The sequence below is a fragment of the Heptranchias perlo genome, chromosome 26 (assembly GCF_035084215.1).
Source record: "Heptranchias perlo isolate sHepPer1 chromosome 26, sHepPer1.hap1, whole genome shotgun sequence".
NCBI lineage: Eukaryota > Metazoa > Chordata > Chondrichthyes > Hexanchiformes > Hexanchidae > Heptranchias > Heptranchias perlo.
Genome location: NC_090350.1, coordinates 29,370,916 through 29,381,972, shown reverse-complemented (window position 1 = coordinate 29,381,972; position 11,057 = coordinate 29,370,916). Strand labels below are relative to the sequence as shown.

Genomic DNA, 11,057 nt, shown 5'->3' with positions numbered 1-11,057 from the left:
ACACATTGAACCAATATTAGAACCACATTTCACATTTCTATCTACATGTTAACTTTGGCACAGTGGTAGCACTCTCACTTCTGAGTCAGAAGGTTGTGGGTTCAAATCCCACTCCAGAGACTTGAGCACATAATCTAGGCTGAGACTTCAGTGCAGTACTGAGGGAATGCTGCACTGTCGGAGGTGTCGCCTTTTGGATGAGAAGTTAAACCTAGGTCCCATCTGCTCTCTCAGCTGATTGTAAACGATCCCAAGGCACTATTGGAAGAGCAGGGGACTTTTCTCCTGTGTCCTGTCCAATGTTTATCCCTCAACCAACGTCACTAAATAACTGGTCATTATCTCAATGCTGTTTGTGGGATCTTGCAATGCATAAATTTGTGGCCGTTTCCTACATTACAAAAGTGACTGCGCTTCAAAAGTAGTGGAAGGCACTATTCAAATGCAAGTTCTTTCTTTCGTGTCCACCCTGTCTTGAACAGCATGTGCTACTTCTCTGAAAAATCCACAAGGAACCATGAGATCCTTCTTTTCCCTGCAGGTATTCCTTCACTTATAGCTTAACATGTAGAAATGCATCTAAAGACTCATGTGATATGTAATTACTCATTTCCTGCACCTGTTTTCACCCCTATTAAAGAATGCTTATTAGCATGCATTTTATATGATGGGAAACAAAGTGCCTTCAGACTCCCTACTTTCTTCTTCAAGGAGAAAGCAGCCCATAATCAAAGCAAATGATTTACCACCTTAGTCCTCCAAGGCTCCTTCTGGAAAGCATTAACCAGACACCTCAGAACTTCTTGGCACTGACGGAGCATGGAGAAGTTAGAGGTTAGGGATGAAAGGGCACGCAGAGAGGGCATGGTTTCAAAACACATTATGAAGGTACACAATTTGCCTTCCTTTAAATGCTTTTATCACTGACTGGGTAGATGCAGAATGATTTCAGGTCTGGGAGAATGTCTCAAAAACGAGTAGCAGGTTTTCCAAATTGGAGCTTTGGTAATTGTGGAGAAGATGTCACATGTCAGCAAGAGAATGAATTGATGCAGTTGTAAAAAGGAGACCACAATGGCAGGAATGATTGTGCAGTGGGCTTGGCTCTTATTTAGCTGAAGTTGTCTCTTATGAGCTTTGTTAGCAGTTGTCCATTCTCAATCATCCACAGTCTAGCAGGACTATACTGAAGTGCTCCTCTCGATCTACCCAGGCACCTAATTCATGTCATCAGAATCCTTTATGGCTTGGTCAGTGACAATCCCAGTGGCACCAAGGCTTTGATTGTGTTTGTGATCCTAAGAGTTCCCTGGGTTCCGAAGGCATCATCAGCCGTTGCTACAGGGGGTCACCTTGGTCACTGATCAGCTATCTAGACATCTATGAATAGGAGTAGGATTTGAGGCAAAGCGGGGGCATACCTGTGAGAAAGAGTAGCAAATTTTCCAAATGGGTGCCTTGGTAGTTGTGTAGGAGAGCTACATATCAGCAAGAGAATGAGCTGTAGCTGCGAAAGGGGGACCTGAATGGCAGGACTCATGGCAAGAAATCATAGCAGGTCCCTGGATAGCTTGTATTCACATACATAGCAGGTCCCTGGATAGCTTGTATTCAGATATATAGCGAGGTGTTTTGCACTGCACACCAGCTGCACATTGTAGAAATGATACCCTTTCCTCAGATGTCTTTGACGGTGCCTAATGTGTCCCTGAGTTGCTCCTCCCCATTTTTCAGTTCTTTCTCTTCAAAGCACAAGTACAGGGAAATCCTTAATGAAAACAGCATGTGCTTTATGGCTGAAATTATCTCCATAGCACCAGCAGCAATACTGCAGCTATTAGAATGCTGGAGCTAGAACAAAAAGCCCAAGAAGCAACAAAAATAATTCTTCACCATCAAAGTTTGAGCAATTGTACTATCCTAATAAGATGACCTTTAACAATAATGTTGACTGTTGAACACCACTTGCAACCAACAATGTCTGCTTGATACATGGGTTGATATTTTGAAGTGGGTTACTGGCAGTAGGGGAGGGATATCCAATATTGATCATCAGTCCCTGATTTAAATTTGACTAGCATGTGATGGGTAGGATTGTGATGGGAGCTGTGGACCACTGTCAATTTGGGTAGAAGAAAATCAGAACAGATTTTTTATTTAACTAGCGTGGAATTAGAGCAATACTTCCCTGCCCCATTTGCTTCCATCATCTGCTCCAAATCTGCCACAAAATGCATGGTAAATGGGAAAAAAATGTAGGCAAGCGTATATAGATGAAGAGAAAAGGGAAGAAAGTTGGCAAGAAATTAGTTATTTGATGCATTGACTCTTACCCTTGGTTGAACTGATCATAGGGTTGTATCACAGAACCATAGAAGTTTACAACACAGAAGGAGGCTATTCATCACATTGTGTCTGTGTTGGCTCTTTAATAGAACAAACCAAAAATATTCCATTCTCTCCTCATAGCCTTGTATCTTTCTCTGGTTCAAATATTTATCGAATTTTCCCTTGAAAGGATACAATGGGCTCTGCCTCAATCACTTTGTAAGGCATTCCATACTCCAACAACTCTCTGCAATAAGAAATTTCTCCTAATCTTGCTCCTCCTTCACTTAGAAACAATTTTAAATTGATAACCGCTAGTCATTGACACCCCCAATCAGAGGAAATAGTCTTTTCCTATTCAGTCTGTCAAAACCCCGTTTAATTTTAAAAACCTCTATTAATTCTCTTCCTGGCCTTCTCTGTCCAATGGAAAGAGTCTATCTCAAGACTCTCTTAACGATTATAATGTCCCATTCTTAGCATCATCCTGGTAAATCTACACTGTACACTCTCTATGGCTTTAATGTCCTTTCCACAGTGCAGCACCAACAGTACTCTTACTGTGGTCTAACCAATGTTTTGTACAGATTTATCATTACTGCTTTATTCTGGTACTCCATGCCCCTATTTATGGCTTTATCTACCCGTACTTACACTTTCAGGGAATTATGTATTTGATCTCCTACGTCTTGCTGTTCATCCAATCTTTCAGTGCTTTCCACTGCCCGTTCCGCTAACCAATGTCTTCATTGTTTGCCAAACCCCTACTTTTGTGTCGTCGGCAAATTTTGAGACTGTGCTCCCTATACCCAAGTCAAAACCATCTATATATAGCAAGAACAAAAGTGGACCCAGTATTGACCTCTGGGATACCCCATTTCCTACTTTTCTCCAATCCAAGCAACATAATTTACCCAAACTCTTTGTTTCCTGTTGTCAACTTTTTATCCAGGCTGTTAAATGCCCTCTTATACCATACGCCTGATTTTTTTCTAACAAGCCTCTTGTGCAACTCTTTATCAAAAGCCTTCTGAAAATCTATATACACTACATCTGCTGCATTCCCTTTCATCTATGCAATTGGTCACTCAAAAAAAATTCTTAAATTTGTCAAACACAACTTGCCTTTAACAAGTCTTTATCAGCTTCTATCAGACAACTTACCCATGCAATCAAGGTTATAAAAAAACCTTCATACCGCCAGTTATTTGATTCTTTCTAATGCATCTGCTTCAAACTAACAACGTGTGCTAAATTTCTAGCTTTTGTTATTGGTTCAGAAGAACATAAGAAAATATGGAATGTGAACAGACACTTGGCCATATAAGCTTATTGTTTTATAATTACATTTAATCATTAATTTGAGTTTAAATGTGATGCTATTTATGTTGTGCATGTTACATTAGTAACTCTGCAAGCCTAGGGTTATAAAGCACAAGTATCTAATCAGCACTAAGGCCATTAAACTAATTTTGGTAACTTTCGGTAAAAGAATAGTACCAATTTCTTGGGGGATTGGGGTGGGGGGGCGAAGTGTTCACATTAATTAAATGTGCTTTTCACTTTCTGCCCTTTGTGCCTTAGCACAGGAGTGCAGGATTAACCAAATTGAAGCAGGCACTGTAATTTCCCAAGAAGCATTTGCAAGGAATCCTTTGTATTTAGCCAAGCAAGAAGATCCAATAAAGGAAAGTACAAACCTCCAGCTCAATGCCAACAACAGCAAAAAAAATCAATCCACTGTCAAGAAACCTTGGTTATGAAGTGTAGAATGCAACTAAAATTACTTTAATAGATAGGGATTGAAATGTATGGTTGTAGCTAGGATCACTGAGTTTAGTGAGAAAACCACTTAACTTGATCCATGACAAGACATCAAGGAGTTGCTGATTAGGTTTTTCTATAGTATGTTGCACAGGTTTTTTTAAGCTTACCGTTATGCTTCTCAAGCTGAGTTAGAACATAATTTCCACTTTGCACCCAGAAAGAGTACCATGTGCTCTTAGATCAAGTATATTATGGGCCGAATGGCATGATCACTGACCTTACATCACTTTGGCAACATGCTGGAAACCTAATCTCCAATGAATATCCCTACCACCCCAACACAATAATTTATAATACTTTTCCCATTGCCTACCCTCGTGGTCTCTCTCTCTCTCACTCTGTCACACACACTGAATGAGATTGTGAAATTAATGACAAGTTTGAATTTCCAACACAATGAACTCACGTGCCTCAGGAATATTGAAAGATTACCCAGACACATTCTATTTACTTTGAGAGAGGAAGAAAGGGAGCCAGAGCAGACATCCTTACAATTTTGATGTAAAGATATCTTAAATTTTTTCAGGTTTCCCTCACGACAACCAGCCAGATTAACAGGGGGGTTGGTCATCAGGGGAGGGAGTCGGAGGCATCGGGTGGGGGTGGGGGGAGGTTCGGGGAGGGGGTGCGGGTCAGCCGATCGCGTGTGTCGGATTGTGGCAGGTTAGCTTGTTGGGCCTGGAGGAAACACTTCTGCTCCTCCTGGCCCACAAGCAATGCAATAAAGGCACTTACCAGTTGATCCGGCCCTTCTCGCTGCCTCTTACCTGGCATGAATCAGAAGGCCTGGGAATCCAGAGGAGAGGTTACAGGAACAGGATGATAATACTGTGGATTGCCTACAGTTCACTGAGTTGTTACTGCCGTCCCCTTAATTGTAAGGGCTCTTATCATGGCATTTCTTGTTATACATAAATGACCTGAATAAGCCAAAGATTTATTGCTTTTGGGAATAGTGCTCATAGTAGGATGACTGAGGGAGCTTCTTCAGTGTCTCATAGTCTAATATGAAAGTTATGATTGATCTTTATTGGAGACAACTGCAGATTATTTCTTGCCTTTTTTCTTGAGTGATTGTCAGTGGGTTTCTCAGAAGCTCCTCCTCCCCTTCTGGACCAACCTCCACATGATTTGGAGATGAGGGCCTCTTCCTTCATCTATCTCTTTGTCCACCTCATCATCACCTGGGAGAATTAACTTTTTCTGAGATGTATATAATTGTGCAACATGCAGCAGGACTGTAATGTACTCCAAGGATTCTCCAGATCTATCCAGATCCAGATCTATCAATCATGTGGAGATGCCGGTGATGGACTGGGGTTGACAATTGTAAACAATTTTACAACACCAAGTTATAGTCCAACAATTTTATTTGAAAATCACAAGCTTTCGGAGGCTTCCTCCTTCCCCAGGTGAATGTCAAGAAATCCTCGAACCTTTCGCATTTATAAATCACAGAACAATACCTGGTGATTACAGATAGTCTTTCCAACTGCCCGTTGCCAAGGCAATCAAAGTGTTCAGACAGAGAGGTGTTACCTACAGGGCCACCGAATATACAAACAACCAAAAAAAAACAGAGAGAGAGAGAGAGGCAGAAACATAGAAACATCCGGAAGGAAGAGAAAGACAGCAAATGACCCGTTATATTTAAAACAGATAACTTTTGTTCGCTGGTGGGGTTACGTGTAGCGTGACATGAACACAAGATCCCGGTTGAGGCCGTCCTCATGGGTGCGGAACTTGGCTATCAATTTCTGCTCGACGATTTTGCGTTGTCGTGTGTCTCGAAGGCCGCCTTGAAGTACGCTTACCCGAAGGTCGGTGGCTGTACGTCCTTGACTGCTGAAGTGTTCCCCGACTGGGAGGGAACCCTCCTGTCTGGCGATTGTTGCGCGGTGTCCGTTCATCCGTTGTCGCAGTGTCTGCATGGTCTCGCCAATGTACCATGCTCTGGGGCATCCTTTCCTGCAACGTATGAGGTAGACAACGTTGGCCGAGTCACAGGAGTATGAACCATGTACCTGGTGGGTGGTGTCCTCTCTTGTGATGGTGGTATCTGTGTCGATGATCTGGCATGTCTTGCAGAGGTTACCGTGGCAGGGTTGTGTGGTGTCGTGGACGCTGTTCTCCTGAAAGCTGGGTAATTTGCTGCGAACGATGGTCTGTTTGAGGTTGGGTGGCTGTTTAAAGGCGAGTAGTGGAGGTGTGGGGATGGCCATAGCGAGGTGTTCGTCGTCATTGATGACATGAGGAGGAACGCGATGGACACCTACAGACACTGAAAGACGCCCTAGTAAGAACGGGATATGACGCTCGACTCATCGATCGACAGTTCCAACGGGCCACAGCGAAAAATCACATAGACCTCCTCAGAAGACTAACACGGGACGCAACCAACAGAGTACCCTTCGTCGTCCAGTACTTCCCCGGAGCGGAGAAACTACGCCATGTTCTCCGCAGCCTTCAACATGTCATCAATGACGACGAACACCTCGCTATGGCCATCCCCACACCTCCACTACTCACCTTTAAACAGCCACCCAGCCTCAAACAGCAAATTACCCAGCTTTCAGGAGAACAGCGTCCACGACACCACACAACCCTGCCACGGTAACCTCTGCAAGACATGCCAGATCATCGACACAGATACCACCATCACACGAGAGGACACCACCCACCAGGTACATGGTTCATACTCCTGTGACTCGGCCAACGTTGTCTACCTCATACGTTGCAGGAAAGGATGCCCCAGAGCATGGTACATTGGCGAGACCATGCAGACGCTGCGACAACGGATGAACGGACACCGCGCAACAATCGCCAGACAGGAGGGTTCCCTCCCAGTCGGGGAACACTTCAGCAGTCAAGTACATTCAGCCACCGACCTTCGGGTAAGCGTACTCCAAGGCGGACTTCGAGACACACGACAACGCAAAATCGTCGAGCAGAAATTGATAGCCAAGTTCCGCACCCATGAGGACTGCCTCAACCGGGATCTTGGGTTCATGTCACGCTACACGCAACCCCACCAGCGAACAAAAGTTATCTGTTTTTAATATAACGGGTCATTTGCTGTCTTTCTCTTCCTTCCGGATGTTTCTATGTTTCTGCCTCTCTCTCTCTCTCTCTCTGTTTTTTTTTGGTTGTTTGTATATTCGGTGGCCCTGTAGGTAACACCTCTCTGTCTGAACACTTTGATTGCCTTGGCAACGGGCAGTTGGAAAGACTATCTGTAATCACCAGGTATTGTTCTGTGATTTATAAATGCGAAAGGTTCGAGGATTTCTTGACATTCACCTGAGGAAGGAGGAAGCCTCCGAAAGCTTGTGATTTTCAAATAAAATTGTTGGACTATAACTTGGTGTTGTAAAATTGTTTACAGATCTATCAAGGCACTTGAAACAGGATTTCAACCTGTTGATTGCTTGCTGTATAACAATTCTGGTGGATCCCAGCACCCTGCTTTACCTGTTCTGCGTTGTGGAAATTAGTTGCTGGACAGGTGTCATCTGCTGAGGATGCAGGGAGTATCCTCTGATCTCCAATCAACCAACCCAATACTGTATTCTAATTCATCAATGCAGGTATTAGGTCAAAATACAAAAACAGCTTCCTGGGTAACAAACATTCACATTCAAGATCATGTAGCTGGTATCGCACACTAGATGAGACCATTGTTGGAGATAGAACCTTGATGATACCCCTTTCGGTTTATAAAATTTAGGGAGTTCTCAAACGCGACCTTCAATGCAACAATGAGTTCCTTTGAATGCATCATATATCTGGGGGAATCCTGCTCCTCCATAAAAGCTCACAGGACATTTATGTTCCTTGTCAGGGTCCATAGTGAAGAATATAAATCATGAGGTCCACCTGAATAGAGCATTTGTCACCTTCTTGATACCATGGTGCACTGCAGATTGACTTATGTGATTGAATCACCTATGGCTGCCTGAAATGATCCAGCGGCAGAAAAGTTCAGTGCTGTGGCACCTTAGCAGCCACTGACGAGGCTGTGCTCTTTGTTGAGTTGGGCTGCAAATCTGCAGCCAGCAGTTGGCATAACTCGCCAATAGCCTCCCGGGGGAAGAGCAGCCTCATGCATTACCTCATGAAAAAAATCAAGATAGGACCTGCAAGGTCTATAAACCCTGTGGAGTCGGTATCAATGTGTTGAAAATAAGTGCCATCTGCATTCCTACGAACTCGTATATTCCATATCATTATCCTCCTCTTTCTAACACAGGAAATTCTTAGGAAAATCCATCTCTCCACTCTAAAAATTGTAATTTTCTCATAACACATTGTAAATGGCAGGATAACTCTTCAGTGGTCCTGAGCCCAAATATTTCTCCAAAAACATGCAATAAATTTCTCCAACGATGGTCTCCTCTATTTGCTATCCACCTCAGGGATTCCGCTGTGCTACTCTGATCACCATCTATATAGTGGCGTTGTTTCTCAATGTTGGGTTAGGGGCGCTAATTGTAGGGACAGCTTGATCGTGCCCACCCAACCCCAATTATGTGCAGTGGAACAGGCTCTTGACTCAGATGCCAATGGTGAATGGCAGCTTTCTGGGAGAACAATTCTGCAGGCTATTTATTGTGGTGGGATTGCAGCGACATGACACATCTCCCTATTTTTCTTGCCACAAAAGGAAAATCCAGCCCAGAGAAAGAGAACTTTTTTTTTGCATTCAGGATCCTCAGGTGAAAGGGCAGTGTATAACCCACCCAATTCCCAGACAAAAAAAAAACATTATGAGCACATTTCATTCATTTTAATTTAAGTTTGATTCAAAGCATTTTATTTTAATTTTCTTTAAAATCCTAGTGTTGTGAAGTGCCTGTTATTAATTGAAGTACAATAACATGCTGAGTTCAGAGCGATCTCTATTATCTGTAGCTGTGGTATGATCAGTAGCTGGGATAAATGCACTCTGTGCACTACCTCTAGGAACAGTTCCAGGGTCAGTCTGCGATTGTACTTGCAATGGGGAAATCAAATAGCTAGCTGGATGATCGCTCCGTGTCTCAGTGTATCCGACTAGGAGAAAAGAATGGGCTTGTCTTTTCCATCTGAACACTGTGTCAGTGGACATTTGCCTTGTTTTCAATCTTCTGTCTCTCTGGAGGCTTCATTGAGGTTAGGCTATAAAACCTTACAGGGAAAAAATGAGAGAAAAGATCAGTTACATGTGAAGTGCACACTATAGCCAATAAACACCATACACAACAAATGGAACTGTTTATATTTTATTTATTAATAGTTGACTTTTAAAATCTAAGCTAGATGTGGGCACTTGATACAATCGGTAACAAATGGAGCTGAGCCTTACTTGGGTGACATTTTCAATTTAGCCAAAAGCTCATTTACAGTTACATTTAAAATAAGTTAAAGAGGATGATAAAGATAAATAAATGTACAAACATACTACAACATTAAATGAATTTTTTCAATGCAGTTTCGAGATTTTTTTTGCCCTCAGTTTCTCTTTTTTTCTCTTTTGCTGAAGGCGCTGATTCATGGTCCCACAGGCTGTTGACGGCCCACTTCTCACGTGAGCCTAGGCAGTGAATGCCAGCAGGCTATTCAATCAAAGAGGCATCACAGCCGAGCCCAACCCTGCCCTCAACGAGCATCCACACACGCACTTTCCAACAGGAATTACTGAATTCCTGGCTGGTTGATTTTGTCCTTTACTTACAACAGGACAATGAAGCCAATCATAGGAGGAAAAAATTCCACAGGACTTCTCCTGCACTTCCGCCGTAACATTGGCAGGAGTGCCACGGAAATCCCTGAAACTCGATTAGTGGCCCAAATGCTGCTTTGACAGAGGTCGAGTAACTCAATACAGACCGGTGATCAAACTTGGGACCTTCCTGGTCTGGATGGTGCACTTACCTGCTAGGCTATTTGGGGAACCAATCATTGATTTTTTTTTAATATAGGACTAGTAAATTGCCTGTGATGTTGCTCATGGTCAGTTAAGAAATATTACTCTTTTTTGTACACAAGATAGCAATGGAGTAGAGAAAGATTCTTCAGAAACTCACTCCAGAAAGCCACCTAGTGGTCAGAGGCTGCAACTAGATTGTAACATGTGTAAGGAATCTTACAGCACCAGGTTATAGTCCAACTGTTTTATTTGAAAATCACAAGCTTTCGGAGGCTTTCTCCTTCGTCAGGTGACGAAGGAGAAAGCCTCCGAAAGCTTGTGATTTTCAAATAAAACTGTTGGACTATAACCTGGTGTTGTAAGATTCCTTACATTTGTCAACCCCAGTCCATCACCGGCATCTCCACATCATAGATTGTAATAGATTGACATAATGGAGTAAATTTTAATGGGGAGCTGGGAAGAGAGCAGAGTGGGGGGGGAGGGGGATTTCCGGATGGGAAACATAGAAGTATGGGATGTCCCTACAATTTTTTTCAGTAGGTTTCCCACTCGATAGCCTCAGATAGGAGAGCAGCCAGGAAGCGGATGCCAGCAGGTAAGTCTTAGATCGGGGGAAGAGGGGGGCAATCGGTCTTTGGGGGGGTGCTCAGTCTTTGTGGGGGGGGTCAGACAACAGGGTGGTCTGAGGTCGTGGGGGGGGTCGGAGATCATGGGGGAGCAGGTCGGACATGGGGAGGGGGTCGGCTTGTGTGTGTGTGCTCACGGCAGGTGGGCTTGTTGGGCCTGGAGGAAACATTCCTGCTCCTCCTGGCCCACAAGCAGGGCAATAAAGGCACTTACCTGTTGATCTGGGCCTTCTCACCTCCTCTTAAGTGGTGAGAATCAGAAGGCCCGGGAATCTCGGCCCCCAGGAGTTAAAAATAAAAAACCTATTAAAATGGAGGCCCGCAGCCTCCTTAAAAGATTTTACTGACCGACCCGCCTCCTGAGA

At 43.6% G+C, this 11,057-nt stretch overlaps 1 protein-coding gene across 1 annotated transcript in view; it reads right to left on the bottom strand.

The window, feature by feature from the left end:
- Nucleotides 1-8,997: 8,997 nt before the first annotated feature.
- The window catches only part of dcdc2b (doublecortin domain containing 2B), a 38,154-nt gene continuing 36,094 nt past the window's right edge, over nucleotides 8,998-11,057 (bottom strand). Inside the window, exon 11 of the mRNA XM_068007028.1 lies at nucleotides 8,998-9,321. Coding sequence (XP_067863129.1) covers nucleotides 9,313-9,321 — 9 coding nt within the window. The 3' untranslated portion in view covers nucleotides 8,998-9,312. The remainder of the gene's footprint in view (nucleotides 9,322-11,057) is intronic.